General features: G+C 40.5%; 1 protein-coding gene across 1 annotated transcript in view; it reads left to right on the forward strand.

Moving 5' to 3' along the window:
* Positions 1 to 5,606, forward strand: part of SNX7 (sorting nexin 7) — a 72,975-nt gene extending 67,369 nt beyond the window's left edge. The window contains 1 exon segment of the mRNA XM_032218361.1: positions 5,217 to 5,606. Coding sequence (XP_032074252.1) covers positions 5,217 to 5,300 — 84 coding nt within the window. The 3' untranslated portion in view covers positions 5,301 to 5,606.
* Positions 5,607 to 24,748: the final 19,142 nt, after the last annotated feature.

Here is a 24,748-nt window from a genome sequence, read left to right on the forward strand (position 1 = left end):
ATGACACACATAGTTTAAGTGCATCAAATTAATAAATGAATGAGTAAGATAGTAGTATTTTTGCACAAGAACAAAAACTAAACCGTGGATAAGCTGAAACATCCATTAATTTGGTATGGCTAAACTGGTCCTTGGTTAACAACAATCATAGGGACTGGGAACTCTAAGCAATGAAATCATAAAGTGCCACACCATGTGATCATACCAGCTTACTATGGCAGTTGTAATTACTACAAACTAAAAATAGAAAGTGCAGAAAAGAAAAAGGGAAAAAGGGGAAAAATAGAATATAATAAAGAAAAAGAAAATATATAAGAAATGACTTTCCCCATCATCACACATATAAATGATTTTAGTAATGTTTATCTCCTTTTAAAATACGACAAAGATTCTTTCTCCTCTGTCCCAAGACTCTAATATATACTGACTCATACTTGGCTCTTCTGCCACAACTAAGGAGGGAGATAAGCAATTCCTTGGCTAGGAGCCCAGAAAATTATCTCTATGAAAACAAGGCTTGAACTCACGAAATTCTCCCAATCTTTCACTATGCCTGTATTAGTAAACTGTTGTTTCTTGCAAATTCCCCTTCCGTTGCCCCACCTATAAGCTCTCCAGGAGGGGCCAATTAGTAGCCACCTGTTCCTATTTCCTTCTGTGAGCCTTTTTCCAAAGCTGCTCCCTCTCCTCTCAGCTCTACGCATACGTACGTCAGGGACAGCCTCCCTCTGTTCTTCCTCACTGCTCCCTGACTCAGACGCCACCTGGTGGCCAACAAGCCTCTCTAGTCCCTGCTCTGACTTCGAACACCCCCAGACTCTTCCTCAGCCTCCAGGGCCGTGCCATAGTGTTCATAGCTGTCAGATCCCAGCAACAGCTCAGCCGGACACTGTTGGGCCACAACGTTCTCCAATATCTCATCTCTTACCTATGATCAAGCCTCATTGTTTTAGTCTTTATCAGCAGAAGTCCATTAAAGGTTACTAGAAATAAAACTGCCTATTTTAACCTTGATGAAATAATCCTGCTTTACATTTCTTTCTTTTATTTAACAATCTTGATCTTTAGTCTTTTAAATAAAAGAACATGATCTCTTTCCACTTTTTCTTTGCCTTTTATCACAAAATTCTCCAAAGCTTTAACAAGCCTCTATTGTAAATCCAATATAGGAAAATTATGCAGGTTTTTATTGATTTGTTATTTGTATATCCCTTTTAAATAGATCAGCCAGTTTATTTTGTAGATCTACTGTAGCCTCTTTCCATATCATTCTTGTAACCTGTCATTTTTAAATTTACTTCAGAGCAGTTTCAATCTTCTCTGGTAAAAAGTGTTCCTCTTCCACAGCTTCTTTTAAACACAATCTATCTATAATGACAGACACTTTTAAAATTAATGTCTGGGTCCGTTGTTCAAAAATAACTTTCAGTAAAATGTTTTGCTCAGTTCTATATTAGAAGGTCAAATTTAAGTGTCCTCCTTTAATTGTAATATTTAGTTCCTTCTGGTTCCCTCTGGTGTTCAGCCTTCAAAGTCGCATCCTATCAGATTTTTTTATTAAGCTAATTTTTAAAAAAGCATTTTCCCATGAGAAGTGTTTTTATAATTAATTCCAAATTCTTATTCCAAACCTGTCTCGATCCTTAGTCCATTTGTAACTTTCCAATATCAAAAGTCTAATCACCCTTTTTGCTGTTAGTTTCAAAAGAAAAAGAATTTAAGTCCTGAAACTTGTATTTAACATTTTGTTTGCTAAGGACTAAAAGCAAATCACCAGGTGCTATAAAAACCTGTTGAGCCGAAGGAAGGAGGGAAGGAAGGAGAGAAGGAGGGAAGGGAGAAGGAGGGAGGGAAGGAAGGAGAGCAGGAGAGAAAAACGAGGGAAGGAAAGAGGGAGGAAGGGAAGAAGAAGTAGGACCGTTGTAAGATAAGATGGATCTATGGGATGGTAAGAAAGCAATCTTCAAGTAATTGTCAACTGTAGGGAAAAAATTGTTATAATACATATTATTAATAACAGTTATGAGATCATATAATTGTGAATGTATATGAAATTGATAAAATAAAAATTAAAAAAAACCAGTTGAGCCAAATATTCCTATTAGCTGAAAAGCAGTTAACAAACAATTTATGAAAGTGTTTATAAAAAAGTATGTTAAATGTCCTTAAAGGCACCAAACATGGTTTGAGCGAGAGGACTATTCCCTCATCTCCCAGTTCTCTAAACCCATCAGAAACCACTGTCTTGTGGTCTCCTTGCAAGAAGCAACTGTATGGAGCATTTGTGAGTGATTTCAAGTCATCTTCTTGTCCAGAGTGGAATTATGAAGAGCCAATTTACTCATAGGCTTACTGTGGTTGTCCGCTCTATTTTTAGTGGAGCCATCTTCTCAATTTTTTAAACTTATATTCATTTATGTAACCAAACATGTGTTTGGGAATTCAGATTCTTCTGTTACATATTTTGTTATTTAAGCTAAGTGCTCTGCTCCAATTGACAAGATACATAATTAGCCACGTGAACATAAAAGTAGGTCTCTGCGCCTTGGGCTCAAGGCTTTGCTTCTGGAGAACATCAGCTGTGGAATTGCCATTCCTTCCGAGACTAGCAGCTCTGAAATTCATTCTTTTCCAGTTACTTAGCATGAAAAATGAGTTGAGGACAATAGCACTAAGAGTTTTATACTGCTCCACAATGTTTTATAGCACTCCCTGAGCAGTTATAACATTAGCATATTGTCTCCAACAATCTGGGTACCTATTTTACCGACCGCAGAAGGATGGAAGGCTAAGTCAACCTTCAGCTAGTCCAGATCGAACTCCTGACAGTGGGCAGAGTTAGCCTGCAACACTGCATTCTAACCACTCTGCCACCATGTCTCTTGATCCTAAGAAAGAGCCATTTGTGCAAACTAACTGGAAAGAAGAACATGGTACAGGAATTCCTAATTTATGCATCTAGCAATAGCACTTCGACTTATATACCGCTTCATAATGCTATATAGCCCTCTCTAAGCAGTTTACAGAATCAACATATTGCCTTCAACAATCTGGGTCCTCATTTTAAGGACTTCATGATGGAAAGCTGAGTCAACCTTGAGCCGGTCAGCAGAATTAGCCTGCAATACTGCATTCTAACCACTGTGCCACCATGGCTCTTATGATGGGATATGTAATTTGCCATCAATTACTCATGAATTTTTATGGGCTTCCAGCAGGTGATAACTACCCGAAAATATAAAGGCAGAAACTACCCATTGCATTGAAGTATTATCTCAACTTATAGGAATGATGGCATCGGTTTCAGCAATGGCAGGTTAAGCCTGCAAAACATTTTGGTACTGAAGTCAGCTGTGTGTACATTACATTGGCAACTATGATAATTATGCCTTAATCCTATCTGGAGCATTAGTGAGGATCATGAAGTATTTAAGAGTGTGAAGTAATTTCTTTGCCAGCATAGTAAATATTAGATCTCTGAGCTGAGAGCAATCAAACATTCCCTTGGCTCACAGTAGTTGTGCTGAGAGCAATAAATGTTATCTTGACTTGCTCTATATGAGACTATCACAGCCCTCAGGAGAATTATGGCTGTCTTAGAATTTCCCAGTTCAGTGGTCTTTTTTTTTTACAAGTAGATACCAAATTAAAGCAATAATCATAGTACACTTACAAAAACTTGTTAGTTAATCTGGAATAGTTTACTACCTTATTTGTGCAGGTTAATTACTTCTTAAAACAGTGCTTCCCAAAGTTTTTCCTTCATTATCCAAAATCGATTATCAAAAAGCCCTGTTTATCGCTTATCAGAAAATTCTTTTTTAAATATCCCTCTTGTGATTGGATAATGAGTTTGGGTGTCGTTACCCAAAGAAAAATCTCTTTTATCCAGTTCTGGATAATTTACTCAAGTTTGAGAAGCACTGCCTTTAAAGCATAACTCCAGTACTAATATCATACTCAGCAGGAGGGTTCCGAGACTCTTCTGTTCTTGTGGGAATGAAATCTGGAGTTAGAGAAATGAGTTAGCCATTCTGGGTTACTCAAAAGTATTCCCATGCACCTCAGATTATCCAAGATCCCATGCCCTCTATCATCCGACGTAGGAAATTGTAAATGTGCCTTTTGGTTTTCATCCAAAAAGAAGAAGGAATTGCCAAAAATATTAGGACACTGGAAGCAGTGGTGGGCTGCTGCCGGTTTGGTCAAACCGGTAGTTCCGATCAGCAGCTGGGCTTACCCACCCATCCTAGCACTATCACATCCTATATAGTTGCCGTTTTTTCGATGCCACATGCTCACATTTTCGGTTTTGGGAGAACCGGTTGTAACAGTATTTCCTCCCACCTCTGGCCAAAGTTCAGAGAAATCAGAAATCAGAGTACTCCCATTTTGCTTTACACAAGATTGGGATAAAATTTATAGGAACGTGTTCTGACCCCCTCCTCTGTCCAGTAACAAATGCTGAGACAAGCTTAACTGGAATGTACTTTAATAGCAAGAAACCAAAACCTCAGTGGCTGAAAGCCAAGCATAACAAACAGAGAAGGACCTTGGCAGCAACTCAGACAAACCTTGGCAGCAATCCAGCCTGCCAAGCTAGTTACAAAAGTTCTCCAACTTTTAGTCAATGCGTTGACTTCTGCAAGAGGGGCGTGTGCACAAGCAGTCTTTTTATAGTCTGGAGTGGAGCCTAATGACCACCAGCTGAGTGCAATTACCTCCTGTACTTGCGCAACTGTTCCTGATGCCTATTAGCTCTCGGTGCCAGGCATCCAGGAACAACTCATTACTGGTGTCCTGATCACTCTCCTTGTCTCCTCCCCACTGGTCCAAGGCTCAGGCGCCTCCTGGTGGCCAACCAGCCTCTCTGCGTCCTGCTCAGAGTCGGAACCCTGTCCAGGGTCCTCCACATCCTCCAGAGCCAACTCAGAGGGGCCCTTGCTGTCAGAGTCTGGTGGCAGCTCCAACGGCTCCTGCTGGGCCACAACAGGAACGTAACATGTTAACAAGAACATGAAGCCTCCCAAATTGTGCAGAAGACAGCTCTGAGGTTTTTCCATACAAAATGTTTGCTGTCATTTGAGAAATGTATACATCATAAAATTCTGCTTCATTGTCCAATCGATGAGGAGAAGCAGCTTGAGGCTGGTTTATAGAATTCTTCAAAGTTCAAAGCTTCAAAGTTAATGTTTTGTTTCTTTTTTCTTCTACAGTGCCTTGCCACCTGGGAGTCCTTCTTGGCCTCTCAAACTGCCTCAGACATTACCTTGGAAGAAGAATCTGAAGATCAGTCTTGATTGAGGCATCCTCCTCTGAATTGTTCCTCACCAAAGAATTACTTTATTTGAGATGAAATTCATTTATTGTGTAGAGATATTAAGATTCGAGAGTGGGGAGTAAGCTTACTGAAATGTCTGGTATTCTATTATCCCGGAGTTTCTTGAATCATGGTTTGTGTATGTGTTTTTGGTAGGCGGTGGGGAGGGGAGAGCCCAGTTCAGATGTAACAGTAACATCATTTAATACTGTGGGACAAGTTTAGGGTTCACCGACAAATGCGTGCTCGACAAAACCGCGGTGAGAAACCGCGAGTTTGAAATCGCGCCGACAAATGAGCGCAGAAGCTGACAGCAGCGCGCCGACAAAAGCGCACCTTCAACAAACAAGTAATAACAACCTAATAACCCTAAACCAAACCCTAAACCTAACCCTGAGCCTAACCCTTACCTTAACTTAAATTGCGCTTTTGTGGGGGCGGTTTTGTCAGCGCATTGTTGTGGACGCGTTTATAATGTTGCGGTTTTCACCATGGTTTCGTCGGCGCGCTTTTGTCGTGCACGCATTTGTCGGTCACGCAAGTTTAGAACTTCAATTCATGCACCCCTGCCTTTAATTACATTAGAAATTTTCCCTTCAGGTCTACAATGATTATAGCTTAATACTAAATCCGAACCAACAACTTGCGAAACAATCATTTCTGAGACAGTGAGACAAGTCATTTCTGAGACATGAATTTGTTTATTTAGGTCTACTCAAAATAACTCAGAGAAAGCAATGAGAGGGAGGCATTATATTCTTTCTTGTAACATTAAACTGTGATAGTAACACCTTACGACTATGATTTAGCACTAAACTATGGTTTGTAACACTTTCTTATAACGCTTAACAATGGTTACATACAAACTGGGGCCACTGAGGTTGAATATATGATTGCCAGAATTTTTCTGGAGATTTTTTTTTTTAAATAACTGTGCAATTTGAATATAAAATTTTAAATATGCATTTTAATAATAAAAAAGTTGAATAGGAATCTCTTCATTTTCTCTTTATGATTATAGCTAAGCTCTAACCTGGCCGTTATTCTAAAGTTCATAATAATGTTCAAATGAACATTACATTTTTAATGCATTATAGTGACAATGAAATATTCACCCCTGGAAAGAATATGGAAACTGTGAAATGCAATTTCTACCCCAATTAGTCTGACACCAGAAAATGCATTTCTTAAAGTAGTAAAAAAAAAAAAATGGCTTCCTGAGGGATGTTTATTTAAAGAGCCATTTTTTATTTTGTCACGGAAACAGAGTTCTCCGTTTCAAAGGTTGTTCTCCTTTTAAAAGATATTAGCTTATATATTTTTAACAATTTTTTTTTAACAATAAGTGGTAGTTTTCATTGATTCAGTAGTAACTGAACTGGAATTGGGTTGAAAATACATACACGGATAATTTAGCAGTATAAATAGTTGCTTATGTTTAGTAAATTACCCATCTGTCACTGCACTAACAGAGAAGGACAATCAGTAGTGGAAGATCTGCCAGATCCAAAATGAATGAAAAAGGAACCTTTTTCATTTTCCCTGTCCTCTCTATAATTTCCCATACTTCCATGTTTTATTCAAGTAATTCCATTCACTCTAATGCAGTGGTTCCCAAACTTGGCAACTTTAAGACTTGTGGACTTCAACTCCCAGAATTCTCCAGCTCTGCTGGCTCTGCTGGCTGGAGAATTCTGGGAGTTGAAGTCCACAAGTCTTAAAGTTGCCAAGTTTGGGAACCACTGCTTTAATGGAAGAAAAATAATCTTTACTTCCTCCAGGTTTGTTATAGGTTTGCCGCCTGCTATGGATACTGAGAGAATGGGAATACTTTTGACGGATCCAAAGCCTTTTTTTAATTTTTTTTATTTATTATTCATTATATGGCACCCACCTCATCTAGAGGTGACTACTCCTGATTCTATTTCAACTTGCACAAAAAAAAGACCATCCCCCTGCCCACCCCCCCATTTTGTTTTTACAGTATTGTTAGGTTTTGACATTTCCAGAGTAGCCACAAAAATCGGTTATTTTTCAGATCAGGCGACTTCCTTGAGGGTAGATCTCTCTCATCCTGTGGGTCCTGGAAGTCCTCCAAAGGAACATAAGATATTCATTCCGAAAGTAATTTAATCTTTTAACAACCTTATGAATAACCTCAACTTTTCAATGGATATTTGATAACCTTGGAAAGTCTCCTACACTTAAAACCCTTGAAGCCAAATGCTGAAGCAAGATTGGAGAACTTGCTGTCCTCTAACAATGGCTAAATTATATTTTAGGATTAGGATTAGGATTTATTTCATTTATATGCCGCCCTTTCCCCAAAGGGGACTCAGGGCGGCTCACAACTCAGTCAAGGGAAAGGAGGTACAAACAGGGGATAACAAAGACAAACAAACAATACACAATTTAAAAACACACATCAACCATACCATTCGAGAAGGGGGGGCAGAAGCTCTTTAGCCCCAGGCCTGCCGGAATAGCCAGGTTTTAAGGGCTTTGCGGAAGGCCTGGAAGGTGGTGAGGGTTTCGAATCTCCACGGGGATTCCTTCCAGAGAGTCGGAGTGAATGGGATTACATGAATATCAACTAGAGGAGCTAAAGCAGTGATGGCAAACCTTTTTGTAAATGCCTGCCAAAATTGTGCATGCACGTGCAATACCGTGCGTGCATGTCCCACACCCACAATGCAATGCGCCCTGCCCAGCTGCGCATGGACGTGACACACACACACAACCGTGCATGCACTTCCGAACTTCCGGTTGTCCCGTTGAGCCCGTATTTTGCCCTCCCCAGGCTCCAGTGGCTTTCTTGAAGCCTGGGGAGGGCAAAAATGGCCTCCCACAAGCCTGCTGATAGGCTGACAATGAGCCAGGCAGCGCGTGCATGCGCACCAGAGCTGACGCCTCGTGTGTACGGCAAATTGGCTCTGCGTACCACCTGTGGCACACATGCCATAGATTTGTTGCAGCAGATTGAGGTTTGTAATCTACTTACGAAAGACCAGGACTTGAGACCACAAAGGTGAGAGAAACAGGTTTATTTGACGCGTCGAGTTTAGCGTGCTCACACACCAAAATCTGAACTGCCTGGGCTCTGCCCAGGATGCTACTTTTATGCCATGTTCCACACTGTGCATTCTCAAGGCGTTTCCATACACGAGACAAGCATGACATTTCGAAAAGGAGAAGTTCCTATAATGTCTTAAGCTGTCAGCAGTTTTTACCTCTGTTCTATCTCTCACCCACGCCTGGCTTCCTGTGCCCCTCCTTTACAGGGTCTTGCCACACTGTTCAGCCCTATTTTTAATACTTATGAGGAAGTTGGAGAGAAAGTTCACTCCGGCTAAAAGTCAACTTTGGAACTCCAGGGCACTAGAATGAAAAGCCAAGCTAATATGAATTTATAAGGTCCATTCTAGTAAGACCACCTAACCTGGCCAGCCACTGGTGGGTTTACCTGTGCACCCCCTCCTGCATCAGATTTGCTATCACGGAGCTAAGGGATGCTGTTGTAATTCAGCAACAGCTAAAGGGCCGCATATCTCCAAAGACTTGTGAAAGCCAGACCAATATATTTCTTCGACCTTTTTTCTGCATTTTTCTAATTCACAGTTTTTCTTCCATTATTCAATCAAGCCATTCATCTAAAAAAAATTAAAAATGTCATTAGTTCCCCATAAAGATAAACCTCTGTCCATTCTTTAACCTTCTTTGTCCTAATATTTCTGAATAACTACCTGTAATAGTCATAAACTTAAGATAAACCATGGGAAAGAGGAAAACAAGGCTACACATTACTGTCTTTCTTATGTCAACCTGCGTGTGGTTCATTAACCATGTTGGAGATTTGACTCTTATGTAAGGCTTGGCCCTTCCTTGGAACCCAAGTAGTCACCATTTAGGGTTAGTCGAAGTCAGAATTAAACTTATGTCAGTCCTTGGTTTTAAATTCTGGCTCCTGCATATCGGGTGGGTTTCTCGCCCCGTTCCAACCGGTTCGGTTGGAACGGGGCCGGCGGCGTCCTCGTGCACGTGCGTGGTGCACGCATGCGTACTAGCGTCTGTGCGATGCTCCAGCTGCTCCTGGAGGATCGCGTAGGCGCTGTATGCGTCCTGCGCATGCGTGGAAGCACAGAACTTGTCAAAAACGGGTAAGGAGCGCGGGTGGGTCCTTCGCCGTTCCCGGAAGTTACTTACTTCCGGGTTCGCTGACCAACTGGTTCGCAGGGACCGCCGTGAACTGGTTGAAACCCACCCCTGCTGCATATGCAGAATAATAGCTACTCCAAGCTTAGACAAAACACTGAATCTCAAATAAGACTCTTATGTTGTTTTAATGAGCAATGTGTAAAGGAATAATATGGCAAAGTGCATGTACTACTATTCTGGCTTACCATGTAGTTATGGGCTTTTCTTCATGGGAACTTGCCAACAATATCATGATTCTGGAGTTCATTCAAAGCAGAGAATTGACCTAAATGGTCTATCAGAGTCACTCAGCTCTATGATTTTATATAAAGCTGCACTGTAGCAAAGGGAACAGTTGTAATCATTTCTCAACATGTAGAAAGTTGGAATATGGTAACACATATTTCAACCCAGCTTGCCGCTAGAGAGGTTGGAAAGCAGGACACTTTTATCTCCCTCCCCGGGAACCAAAGTATGAATTCCGCTTCATAATAGTAGTTAAGAGCTCCAGTACAGAAGCAGCCGTGGCACAGATGGTGATGTTTGGCTGCAAGAATACCACCCACGCCCACATTTGTTTTAAAATTATATTTTGAATTATGAATGACCCCCCCCCCCAAAAAACAACTAATGGAATTTCTCTATGGGGTACAATTTTCAGCAAAATGCAGTACAAAAGCAATGTTTAACTAAACACCTGTAGGATGGATCTATGCACTTCAATAAGCCATTATTTGCTTAATTGTTCAATGAATAAACCACAATTAATCGGAACCACAGCATACATTAAAACGTGAGCCATTGTTTACAAAACCATTGGCTGAGATACCAGCTACAATCAAAGTAGTCACATTATGGCTTAGGCCTCTGCATAAGATACGCTCGATTGAGTCATGAGGAAGGCTAGCAGATCACAGGGCTAACTCCAGCCAATTAGGAGTATTAGATTTAGTGCTAAAACCAGACCCGCCATTTGTCTGGCAATAGTATAGGGAAAAAAAAACTATATAAGAGATTAAGTAATCCATTTCTAAGACTGAGGCCATATTTATTTATTTAGTAAACAAATCTACTTGGCTGGTTATCTTAACCAGTATTGTATGTACGATAAGGGGTCTACTTAATCTGGCCCCATGTAATATAGGGTGCTTTAAATGTGAAACCCACACTTTGAATCATACCCAAAGCCGACTACTGGTAGCCAGCATAGATTGCATAACAGTGATGTTACAGTATATGGGTGTGCTGTGCATTTTGGCCAGTTGAAACTTCCAAATGCTTCCCAGGAGCAGCTCCATTAAGAGTGCGTTGCAATAATCCAACTGATACGCATCAGGCATGAGCGGATTTAAGCAAGTCTTCCTGATAGCAACAGCATAGCAGTTAGACTATATACCGCTTCATAGGGCTTTCAGCCCTCTCTAAGCGGTTTACAGAATCAGCATATCGTCCCCACAGTCCGGGTCCTCATTTCACCCACCTTGGAAGGATGGAAGGCTGAGTCAACCTTGAGCCGGTGAGATTTGAACAGCCGAACTGCAGTTAGGCAGTCAGCTGAAGTAGCCTGCAGTACTGCACTCTTTAACCACTGCGCTACCCCTCGGTTCCTCTATATCTATTTTTCTTACACTTCATTCAATTATGATCAACATGTAATTCTTGCACTACTGCAGATGTTGGCATACTGTGTTTGTTTTTATAGATATCATCAATGGGAGAAATACAATTTCATTGTATACATTTCAAGCAGCAGACCAGCAAGCAACAGTTAAAACATTGAAAAGGAAGAAAGAGTTCTAGCCATAAGCTTCTTACCATGTGTTTTGGGCAATCACTCCATGGAAACCTAAAGGGCAAAACGATGCTTTGCTTTGCTGGTTCCAACACCTACACCGTAGTGTTACACAATTTCATTTCCTTTTCCTTGATTCATCTCTTACTGGGCCTAGAACCAGAATTAGTTCCAGTAGCTAAACCATCTGCTTGTAGTCATTAATTCAGAAATGATGAAAGATTGGAGGGGGAAGAGGAAGGAGAGATGAAGGGTGGAAGATTATAGCCACGAATCACAGCACTGCATGCTTGGAATTCAATTATCTTTGCTATTTCAGAAGAAATAAATACAACAGGATAGCTAGCTAGATGGATGGTTGGTTGCTTGATTGATGGGCAAATAGACCCAGACAGCTAGCTAGATGGGAGGGGGGAATGAGAGGATGAATGTAAAGACAGATATGTAGCAATATTGTGTAGCCACTCTTCCCGTTATAATTAGTACAAGATTCCAAGGACCCTACATTTCCCAAATGGTGTCCTTCAGGTATCACAAGATCACAATTCTGACATACAAGTCATTGACTACAGTAGTTGAAAATAATGGAAATTGTGGTTGATCTGGCAGATATAAGCAGATCTAGCAGATGGAGAAGTTTGCTGATTTGCCTGCAGTATTCCTGTTTTTTTCTTTAAATATATATATTTAGGATGGATACTGATGAATAATAACATGGATAAATATTTTAAAATATTTCGTGTTTACCAGAGAAAACATCCATCGTCTTATAATTTCAAGATTTTAAAAATGAAATTGATTCACTATTAGTGTCACATTTAGCAGGAGTAGAAAAGTGTGTGTGGTTTGTGTGCGTTCATTCATTTTTCAGAGATATGCTGTACAACTTGGGCTTGAGTTACAAGCAGGGGTGGGTTTCAACCGGTTCGCCGGCGGTCCCTGCGAACGGTTGGTCGGCGAACCCGGAAGTAAGTAACTTCCGGGAACGGCGAAAGGCGCACCCGCCCGCCGCGCTCCTTACCCAGTTTTGACGAGTTCTGCACTTCCACGCATGCGCAGGACGCATACAGCGCCTGCGTGATCCTCCAGGAGCAGCTGGAGCATCGCACAGACGCTAGTACGCATGCGTGCGCCGTGCACGTGCACTGCGCGCGCCGCCGGCCCCGTTCCAACCGAACCGGTTGGAACGGGGCGAGAACCCACCCCGGGTTACAAGCATCATTAGTTTGTATATGCAGGCTCATGGTGAGTGGAAAATGTGACTAGAAGCCCTGAGTTATAAGCATAGAAAAAAAAACAATTGCCAAGTGAAATTGCAAGCCTTACAGTAGTTCTGACTAAACTCTGATGCTGAAAGCCAATTCCAAGGATTTGCGAGAAGAAAATCACTAATTCATTAGACAAAATGGAAAATGAGAATTGGCTAAAAAAAAATAGCCAAATCAGAACTACATTTCAGTTTGCAGCCCATTTAAGTAAAGCTATGAATTAGTTCAGAACAAACTGCAACTCCTGACATGACAAGCATAGGAAGTCTGGGTGGAAACCTGAAGTGACTCCCGTGTATTCTTAATTAAGGCAGTGTAAGAACTCCAGCCCCCCGTTAATAAAAACATCAACACATTTGTCTCCTTTTGCAAAAATTACGTCAAAAATAAAACTGGCAGGCAAAAGCAATTCATTCCTGATTAGATTGAATAGAATTCTTTTTTTAAAAAAAATGCATATTTTTTAAGTACACCAAGGCAGTGTCCAAACTCATTTTGGTTCAGCTGTTAACCTCTTGCAAACTGTCTGTTCTCTGTTTCTTCCTGAATAGTTAGAAGTCACTCTTACATGAGGAAATCACCTCCTCTGTATCTCATTATAGGGAGGGAATGAGCATCTGATGCCCTATTCATCTGAAAGGGCAGCAATGCCTGCTAAGGCAGGCCTCTCAGATCAGAAAGGAGATGGCTTTAACGGAATAAGTCAAGTTGCTGATTAAATTATGTATGCCTACCTTAACTGTCTCTTTTTTAAAAAAAAACTGCCAAAAATAGAAAGTAGATGTGATGCCTTGAGGGGCTCTTTGATCAAAGCCTCAATCAACGTGCCCTCTGAGGCCTCTCTGTGAAAGCTAATCATTACTTTGTTGACCTTCATTGGTCCTACATGCCGTGGTGGGTTTCAGAAATTGTTCGAACCTACTCTGTGGGTGTGGCTCCTTTGTGGGAGTGGCTTGCCGCCCATGTGACCGGATATGAAGATGCCGACGACACTTGTCAGAACCACCTTAAATTACCTCACACACAGCACTGGCATGCATAAGAATATGATGTCAACTTTTTTTTTTTAAAGGCATCTTTGGGTTACGTTAAAACAACTTCAACACACTCAATGTTCTGATTGCACCACAAACGCAGTAGTCATCCTACCTTCACAGAGGCACTGAGTTTTATAAATATGAGCATGATAGTGTAGAATAATCATATCCAAGGACAGGGGTGGGTTTCAAAAAATTTTGGAACCTCTTCTGTAGGTGTGGCCTGCTTTCGGGTCCACTGGTGGAACCTCTTCTAACCGGTTGGGTAGATTTGACGAACCGGTTCTACCGAATAGGTGCGAACTGGTAGGAACCCACCTCTGCTACATGCGCAGAAGATTCTTCTGCCACCATTTTGTCTGAAGCATTGGCCGAAGGGCAGCCTCCCATCTTGATAATTCATTTGGAGATATAAAATTAGAGTTCCTGGTTCGTCCACATAAACCCTGTCGCCTCAAAATAGATAATTCAAGTGACCAGAGTTGAGGTGACTCGACAAAGCAGCTTGATCACTTGTGGTCACAAGATCCAGTAACTTCCCATTTTCTGCCTTACTGAGGCCTGTTCAAAGGGTAAGTTTAAAACGTCCATCACAACTGTTTGAATTGTCATTCCCATTCAAGGTGGCAATATCTGAATATAGGGCAGCTACAAGTAAAAGTCTTTTCCTGACCTATCCTGAGAAGGAAGACATAGTAAACTCATATAGGGTTTGTTTGGGATGGGGGAAGGATCATTTTTAGATAGGAACCTTGTAAGAAGAATTTCTACTCCATAAAGAAAGACGATTTCCTACTGTCTCACTCTACTTTCCTCAACCAATCCAAGACACAAAGGGACTTTGAATCCAACCTCCAATTGGAAAAAGAGAATATGACATTTTGCCGTTCTGTTGGGAAAGAGTGCACTGATGAAACTGGTAGCAAGAAATGGAATGACAACTATGTTTCTCGATTTATATCAACTTTGATTTTAGAATAGAATAACAGTTGGAAGGGACCTTGGAGGTCTTCTAGTCCAACTCCCTGCCTAGGCAGGAAACCCTACAACACTTCAGACAAATGGTTATCCAACATATTTTTAAAAACTTCCAGTGTTGGAGCATTCACAACTTCTGGAGGGAAGTTGTTCCACTGATTAATTGTTCTAACTCTCAAGAATTTTTTCCTCAGTTCTAAGTTGCTTCTCTCCTTGATTAGTTTCCACCCAATGTGTCTTGTTGTAACCTCAGATGGCTTGGAGAATAGTTTGACTCCCTCTTTTTTGTGGCAACCCCTGAGATATTGGAACACTGCTATCATGTCTCCCCTAGTCCTTCTTTTTATTAAACTAGACATACCAGTTCCAGCAACCGTTCTTCATATGCTTTAGCCTCCAGTCCCCTAATCATCTTTGTTGCTCTTCTCTGCACGCTTTCTAGAGTGTCCAGATTGATCCTCAACTTGATCTCTATTGGTATGACTAGTATCTCTTGAAGTAGGTTGGCTATGTTTTCCACTTGGATTCCAGTAGCTTGCAATGATAGCTCTGGAATCTACAAGTGCTCTGTGGTCAGTGATGTGCGGTGAGGTTTATGGCTGGTGAGGCAGCAATTTTTTTAGACTTGTGGACTTCAACTCCCAGAATTCCACAGCCAGGCATGCTCAGTTCCGATTTAAAGCAACAGCATTTGTTTTCTCTCCTTTGCTAAATAAGTTTCCTTCTTTCTTTTTCTTCTCCCTTCCCCTCCTTCCTCCCTCTCTCCCTCCCTCCCCCCTCTCACAAACACATACACACAAAGTTGCACCAGGAGGATGAAGATTGAATTCCTCCCCTTCCCTCTGACCCACACGTACCTTTTCCAGCTGTTTCAGAGAGGATTTCAACTCTGCTCTTGCCTGCGCTATGAAAAGAAAAAAATAATAAAAGGAAAATGGCAAGAGCTGGGCTAGTTGCTGCCAGAGTCACCATGGATGACTCTGCTTAACTGTTTAAAAAAGCCTCTAAAAGAGCACCCTCTACAGGAGGAGGCAGGAGAACGATGTGCCTCATCTATGTCAGGAATTTTTCGGCTTTTAACCCTTGCTTAACTCTGCTCGAGTGATCATAAAACAGCTAAAGTCAGACAGACTAGATGAGGCACGTCATTCTCCTGCCTTCTCCTGTAGAGGGCGCTTTTTTAGAGGCTTTTTTAAACAGTTAAGCACTAAGCAGAGTCATCCATGGTGACTCTGGCAGCAACTAGCTCAGCCTGACCTCAGCTCTTGCCTTTTTCCTTTTACTTTTTTTTTCTTTTCATGATGACAGTGGTGAGGCCTCTGCCTCCCCTGCCTCCCCTGACTGCACATCCCTGTCTGTGGTTCACTTGACTTGTTTTGTGGCTATTAGCTTGATGAAGCATACTGAGAATGCAGCAACAAAATGAGTTGGGTTTCCCCCCCTCCAAATGGAGGGTCTCTATCATTGTACCTTAATTATTTTATGGATTGTAGAATCCCTGCCTCACGGCAATAACAAATATGCAGTTTATTTATTGTTTTTAATCTTGAGTTTGATTGGTAATGTGCAGGCAGATTTAGCCACACAGAAAACATTGATTCTCCAATCAGATGACAAAGATGCGCATATCCTGTTCCCATTACAATGCTTTCCTAGCTGAGCCTCCTCTTTTATAAAACAAACATTGGCAAACAGAAAATCAACTCATCAGCAAGAAGGCCAGGCTAGGAGTATTTCCCCTGGGAAACATTAAATGTATGGATCTCTGTCTTTTTCATAGTTACACTGAAGCATGTATAACTGACTGTCTAGTAAAATGTGATTCTAATCAGAAAAAAAGGGAGAAGGAGACACAATCTTAGAGTTTACGCATTCGGGCTGCAAACAACTTTGAAATAGAAAGCTCTATTGCTGCCATGGGGAATTTTGCAGTCCATATCTACTAATTGTAATCAATCCTTTCTATTGCAAAAAAAACAAAAAACAAAAGAAAGCAGGAGTTAAGAATGGTCTTTTTTTTAAAAGTGGGAAAAGCAGATTGCTTGCTGTTTATGTAACACAGTATGGTCATCATAAATAAACAAGGCTACTCTTATTTAACTGTAAATCTTTGATCATTTCACAAAGAGCAAACAAGGTTCCAGAGAGCTTAGAAGAAACCTGAAAGTTTTCACAATGAGCAAAGCAATCTTTCCCCAATGTTGACTAGAACAGGATTTCCCATTATAGAACTGCTCCCAAATTGACTGCAGAACGGAAAAAAAAGAATCCACGTTTTCGTCTTCACTGAGGCTACAACGCCATAGAGTACTTTTTAAAAAACCTTTCATCTTCCCTACTATTACTGGAGGTAAGAATGACTATTTCCTTGTCTCCAGAAAGCTTGGCGTATATTTTGTCTCCAAAAAGAAGAAGAAAAAAGAAAATCTGCAAGAGTCTTCCTTCAAGTAAGGGGACTGAAGCCTGAAGAGTCTATTGAAGCCTGAATAAGTGCCAGATTAGGAAAGCAGATGACAAGCCAATTTCAGAAGGTCACAGCATATGAAAATAAAAGAATAAAGAGAAGGGGCTAAACAGAGTAACGGGCAAAAGCAAAGTGATACAAAAAGGAAGAAGACTGAGGGAGCCTTCCTATTTACTTTGCTCCTGAGAGAACATCTTGTGGTTGCAGAAGGAATATTGATGAACAAATGAAATGTTTATTGTTGATATTTCCCCACCAGAAATATAAAATATTTGGGACAATGATGCTTGAGGGAGAGTGGTGCAGTGGCCTAGAGGTGGCGCTCTAGCCTCACAATCAGGAAGCTGTGAGTTCAATCCTAGGTAGAGGCAGATATTTCTTTCTCTGGGCACAATGAGAACGTATCTGCTGAATATAACCCCGTATTGGCAACAGGAAGGGCATCTGGCCAGTAAACACTCAGCTCCATTCAGTTGCCCGGACTCCACCCCGCAAGAGAGTATGAGGTCATTAAAAGAAGATGATGAATGAGCAATTATATTCCTTTTAGAATTTTGGCCTGCCACACTTTCTCTTATTTCATTATGTTGTTTCATTAGTATAGTTGATGGGAGGGGGGAATAGACAGGAGTAGGATTGTGGAATGTATTGTTTTCATTCTTTACTAGAAGCCAAGGTCATCTTTTGTCTCTGCACTTTTACACCTGACCGGAAGCAGCTGGGTGTGGATGCCAGCGTGGAGGAAGAAGATTGGACCATGTGATGGATTGTGGATGCGGGGACAAGATCATGAACTTTTAACTGGGTGGGATTCTGATGTCATTTCAGTATTGGGATTTCATAGCATAATGCCAAGATGTCTAATTGATTAAATTGGAATTTTAAGGATCATTTTGCCTTGGACTCTGATTGAATTCTACATGAAACTTGGAATGCTGACATGATGTTTGAGGGAGGTTAGATCCATCCATAGGCCAGCATAACTCCATGTTAACTGATGAGAAGAGCCAGCAGTCTACACAATGGTTAATGTATGGAGCTCTCAGCTGGCCAAGAAGCAGATTAGACTCATAGGCCAGCACAGCTCCACGTTAGCCGATGAACTGGTCATTACCCTAAGGAGGCTTTTGGTCCATTGGTGAGAGGTGCTGTTGAGATCATGCTGTCTATCCTAAGGGCTATTTCCCCCTTAAAGTCTCTTTTCTTCCTCCTGTTATTCCATAATGTTTTATATTTTGCTTCAGAGGTGGGTTCCTACCAGTTCGCACCTATTCGGTAGAACCGGTTCGTCAAATCTACCGAACCGGTTAGAAGAGGTTCCACCAGTGGACCCGGAAAGCAGGCCACACCTACAGAAGAGGTTCCAAAAGTTTTTGAAACCCACCACTGGTCCTTGGATATGATTATTCTACACTATCATGCTCATATTTATAAAACTCAGTGCCTCTGTGAAAGGTAAGGATGACTACTGCGTTTGTGGTGCAATCAGAACATTGCGTGTGTTGAAGTTGTTTTAACGCAAACCAAAGATGCCTTTTAAAAAACAAGTTTACATCATATTCTTATGCATGCCAGTGCTGTGTGTGAGGTAATTTAAGGTGGTTCTGAGAAGTGTCACCGGCATTTTCATATCCGGTCACATGGGTGGCAAGCCACTCCCATCCAGTCACATGGGCAGCAAGCCACTCCCACAAAGGAGGCCACACCCACAGAGTAGGTTCGAACAATTTTTGAAACCCACCACTATTTTGCTTCTTTTCTCAAACTATTCTGAAAAATTTCTAAAGCAAAGGAGCAGCTTATTTGACATGTGAACTTCTGTGCTTTGCTGAATAGCTTCTAAAGAGCATACTGTTCTTATGTTCCTTCAAATCTCTTGCCCTACTTCCTTCTGTGTAATGGCAGGTCACTGATTCATTCCCACACAGAGGTTTGAAAAGAGTTCAAGAAATCATGTTTTGTGCTCTCCCTGTCACTTGTCATAATTACTCTTGCAGAATAGTGAGTTGCAAACCAAGCGCAATGTAAATTGTACATTCTAAAAAAGATATTCGTTTTTACTATGTTTATTCTGTGTGATGCAGGGAGATCATTTCTCCATTTTCATCCATCTGCTTCATCTTGTATAATTATGAAATATTTGGGACACACCCAAAAAACAAAAATAAAAGACAAATTGATGGAGTCTTCCATTCTGCCCAGATTACAATACAGTATGTTACCTCTTTAAAAATTTCTTCTCTATTTCTCTCTATCTAGAGATGACCTGATATCCCCCTACTCTTTCTGTTTCTCTTCTCCAGTTTTATAATATTTTGTTTATAAAATTCTGTTTATATTCACAAAGTCTGTTCAATATTCTACCCTTTCTAATCCATTAACCACTTATGCAAAAGTGGGAACTCTTCATTAGCAGAATATTTGACACTTGCACACAATGTTTATGTAAATATAATTATGCAAATTCTTGCGAATGAGAGATTATTCAAATGAGTGATTCAGTTGGGTTCAGATGCTATAAATCAGTGGTTTTAAACCTGTGGGTTGTGACCCCTTGCGGGGGGAGGGGGTCGAATGACCCTCTCACAGGGGTCGCTTAAGACCATCGGAAAACACATATTTTCAATGGTCTTAGGAACTGAGACACCAATTTTATGGTTGGGGGCAGTGGTGGGTTTCAAAAATTGTTCGAACCTACTCTGTGGGTGTGGCCTCCTTTGTGGGAGTAGCTTGCTGCCCATGTGACCAGATGGGAGTGGCTTGCCGCCCATGTGACCGGATATGAAGATGCCGACGACACTTGTCAGAACCACCTTAAATTACCTCACACACAGCACTGGCATGCATAAGAATATGATGTAAACTTGTTTTTAAAAGGCATCTTTGGTTTGCGTTAAAACAACTTCAACACACGCAATGTTCTGATTGCACCACAAACACAGTAGTCATCCTTACCTTTCACAGAGGCACTGAGTTTTATAAATATGAGCATGATAGTGTAGAATAATCGTATCCAAGGACCAGTGGTGGGTTTCAAAAAAATTTGGAACCTCTTCTGTAGGTGTGGCCTGCTTTCCGGGTCCACTGGTGGAACCTCTTCTAACCGGTTCGGTAGATTTGACGAACCAGTTCTACCGAATAGGTGCAAACTGGTAGGAACCCACCTCTGGTTGGGGGTCACCACAACATGAGGAACTGTATTAAAGGGTCACGGCATTGGGAAGGTTGAGAATCACTGCTATAAATGAAGCAGGTGAATGAAAGAACAGGAAACTGTCTCAGAGACGGGAAACAAAAGGCAGAAATCAATAGAGACTAAAATATCACTTCTAGAACTTTCATGGTGATGGATATTGTTTTCTGTGTATAACCGAAATGGAGGCAATTGCTAGAGCAGTTTTGGAGCAGTCTGTTGGTAGTGTTGAATGTATTTTGAAGAAAAAACTTCAAAATGTAACCACCACACTCAAAATTGTCTTGTTTGTGTGCCCATTTCGGCAGAGTGAAGTTTTTCAAAACTGAAACTAATAAGCAGCTGTTTGAGTTTGACAACTAGTCAAAAAGAATTTAATGGTTCTGACCAGAACTGCAATTGAAAGTGATATTTTTCACTCTTTGAACACTGATAAACTGATAGAAGTATTTGAGGGACAGAAAGTAAAGAAAATAGCTTTCAGATATAAAAACAGTTTCTCTGTGTTTCAGAAAGCGTCTCTCTCTCTAAAGAAGAATTGGATTTTAAAAAATGAGTAGCTAAATATTTATTTATTTCTTCTAGAAATATCTAGTTTAGATATTTCATACATTTGTTTGAACATCTTATTCTGCATAGTTTCAACTGCAATGTAAATCCAGGGCTAGTAGCGAAGAGCCCCATGCCAGATGTTGCATTAAGCCCCCAAATTTCTTAAACAAGTTCTGGCAGATGACCGGAGAGAGAGCAAAAAAGAAACTTTTAGTATACTGGCTCTTGACCAAATCAATAGTATTGATTGTTTGAAACTATTAGTCTGGTGGTATTGTTGGCCCAACCCAAAGCTGGATGGTTTGTTTCATCTGATGCGAGTAAGTCAATAATCACACAAACATGGGTGGGAAGAAGTATGTTTACATGACATCTGCCATTCTGATAGGTTGAATACCTTTATTCTGATAGGTTGAGTACCTTTATCATATGCAGAGTCAGAGAGAAAGGGAGTTTGAACTATGTGAAAAAGATGGCTTTGTAGTCCAATAAACAGTGTTGTGGGCTGAGAAGTAACTATTGTATGTAATGGGGACAAAAAAGTGGAAATTATAATTCGCAGAACCTAACAAGGAAATAAGGTCCTTCCACAAGGTCTTAGCAATACAATGATTGTCAATGACTCTCCATTTTTCATAACTTCACTCCAAGGAAATCGTTTAACCAACGAATTCCATCCCCACAGAAGGACATTCATGTTTACAGATACACTGTTATCATATCCTGTTCTGACCCCCTCCTCCATCCAGTAACAAAAGCCGAGACAAGTTTACTAGAATGTACTTTAATTAGCAGGACCAGAATCTCGGTGGCTGAAAGCCAAGCAAACAAACAGTATAGGACCTTGCAGCAAGTCCGACAAACCTTGGCAGAACACTCAGACAAACCTTGGCAGCAATCCAGCCTGCCAAGGTAGTTACTTTCTCTTTAGTCAAAGCGTTGACTTCTGCAAGAAGGGCGTGTCACAAGCAGTCTTTTTATAGTCTGGAGAGGAGCCTAATGACCATCAGCTGAGCGCAATTCCCCCTATAATTGCATAATTGCTCCTGACGCCGAGTAGCTCTTCGATGGCGTGCATCCAGGAACAACTCACTGCTCGTTTCGGATCACTCTCCCTGTTCTCCTCCTCACTGGTCCAAGGCTCAGACGCCACCCTGTGGCCAACCAGTCTCTCTGCGCCTGCTCGGAGTCGGAACCCCTGTCCAGGGTCCTCCACATCCTCCAGGCCGACTCATAGGGCCACCTCGCTGTCGGAGTCTGGTGGCAGCTCCAACGGCTCCTGCTGGGCCCAACACTTACTGTCAGCGGTATGTTTTTAAAACTTAATTAAAAGTTTAGTGACCTCTACCTAAATTATTTTCAAATCCTTCTTGTGACACATATGCATTGAGTCCCACTGGCTTCTGATATTATCCCTAGACCTAAAGCAACTGAACAAACTTCAGAAAAGTATATGTTTTCTAACATAGCATAGATTCTTTGGCCTCTTGAAGTTTCTTGAGAATTTTCACTTTTTAATGCTGCCTGTGGATTTTGGCAGCTCTAATTAGATCCAGATTGTGCCAAATTAAAAACATTCATTACATCATCTTGTAGTTTTTCTTTGAAAGACTACTTGGGAATTATTAGCATTCCAATTAGCACATTTCTTATTGCAGTAGAATTAGATACACAACATTCATCCAAGCTCTAATCCTACATTTATATTAGTGGGAATAAGCTTTACTGCATTCTGCTAGAATAGGGGTGGAAAAGTTGGGATGTCAATTAAGTAGCAGAGATATAGGACAGGTAATCTTCAATTTACAACCATTCATTTAATTAACTATTCAAAGTTACAATGGTAGCACTTCCACCAGTCATGTGATCAAAAATCTGGGCACATGGCAACAAGCATGTATTTGCCATGTTTGCAGCATCATGGAATCATAGGATTGCAATTTGCAACTTTCAGGGAGGCGGGATTTGCTTAACAACCCGGTGATTCAACTGAACAACAGCAATGATTACACTTATGAAGTTGTGAATGCCCCAACACTGGAAGTCTTTAAGAAGATGTTGGATAACCATTTGTCTGAAGCAGTATAGGTAAGGTGACCAGGTTTTCAGATTGGTAAAGAGGGACACCTTTGACCCGGGGGGAGGAGGGATAGGGCTTGATTAAAAATTTATACGGAACAACAAAATTTTCATACAATGCAAAAATAGTATTGTAATTTTTTTTTTATTTCAACATAACTACAATTTACAAATATAAATTGTAACTGTTGCCAAACATCAAAATTTGATCGTTTGACCATGAGGATGCTGCAATGGTCCGCTAAGTGTGAAAATGGTCGCTAAGTGTGAAAAGTGGTCATCAGTCACATTTTTCAATAATGCCATTGTAACTTTGGTCACTATACCACCTTTCTTGCCACAGTTCTTAAGTGAATAACTGCAGCTGGTATTTTGTATTTTGGATAGAATCTTTTTTTAAATAGTCTAAAACAATTTAAAAAAAGAATCCACACAGAATAAATTGAAGTAAAACATTTCAAAGTATTGTGCATAGAATTTTTAAAAATGGTTTCACTTCAATTTATTTTGGATAGAATCTTTTTTTAAATAGTCTAAGACAATTTTTAAAAAATCCACACAGAATAAAACTATTTTAAAAAATCCAATGCACAATAAATAAAATATTATTTTAAAATACATTAAAAAAATAAAAGAAAAAAACCCAGCTCACTTACCAGCAGGCAAACACTCCAAGTCAATCCAGAATGATGTAGATGTTAATACAAAGAACTGAGCAAATTAAAATGGTGAAATTAGTCAGGGAAATATTTTTCAAAGAAACTTTGCCACCATTTTTTCCACACGAGTTGACCTCCAACCTCCGTGCCCCTCCCCTCCGGAAAATCCAGGAAGGAACACTCGCTGCCTCTCTAGCCAAGTATTTCCTAGAGCTCTATGGTACTGTGTCATCTTTTCTTATAAAAGTGAGTAAAAGGGGCAGGGGGGTGGGTCCGTTTTCTTGCTTTAAAGTTTTAATATCTTCAAAGAAAGTACTGAGACAGAGAGAGAGGTTAGACAGAGTGTCTTTTGTCTTGCCCCGGTTAGGATTTCTTAAGCAAATCCACTGGGCTTTCAACATGAAGCCAGAAATCGGGAGTTTTTTAAAACACCCCGGGACATGGGACAAATTGTTATAAATCATGACTGTACCGCTGAAATCGGGACATCTGGTCACCTTAGGTATAGGGTTTCCTGCCTAGGCAGGGGGTTGGACTAGAAGACCTCCAAGGTCCCTTCCAACTCTGCTATTGTATTGTATTATTTTGTATTGTATTGTATTGTATTATGGCAAAAAGAGCTGTAAAATCAGGCACCTCACTTAACAACTGCATTGTTTAGCAACAGAAATCCTTGTCTCAAATGTGATTATAAGTCAAGGACTATCTATAATATTCTTACCAATGGTGGTCAAATTTTGCAAAACTTCAAACAGGAAGGTTTGCAAAACGCACAATTGACTCACTTTGATTACTTTTATACTTTAAATCGCTGTTAGTCACAAAACCACCACCATCATTTTATAAGAAGGAACAAATGACTATTAATATTTGAAATTGTCCATTTTTTTCCTTATCTTACTAATCCACATTCAAAGAAGAAGCTTCAAATTCACATCAGAAATTCCAAGTATTTCGGCAAGTGGGCATCTGCTGTTCATTTTAATTTGTAGGCTTGAGATGATCTCAAACCTGTCAGCTACCAATGCAATTACATATTATTTTTAAAACTCTTGTCAAAAATTTTCAAATTGGAATCATCAAATGCTGTCATTAAATATTGAGTGTTACTCATCAAACATTATCAACTAGAAATGGCAGTCAAATAAATATCCACCTCTTCTGTAAGTGTATTGACATTGCCTGCATGTACACAAGGAGCTGGCTTCCATC

This window comes from Thamnophis elegans, chromosome 5 (genome assembly GCF_009769535.1).
Source record: "Thamnophis elegans isolate rThaEle1 chromosome 5, rThaEle1.pri, whole genome shotgun sequence".
In the NCBI taxonomy this organism is placed as follows: domain Eukaryota; kingdom Metazoa; phylum Chordata; class Lepidosauria; order Squamata; family Colubridae; genus Thamnophis; species Thamnophis elegans.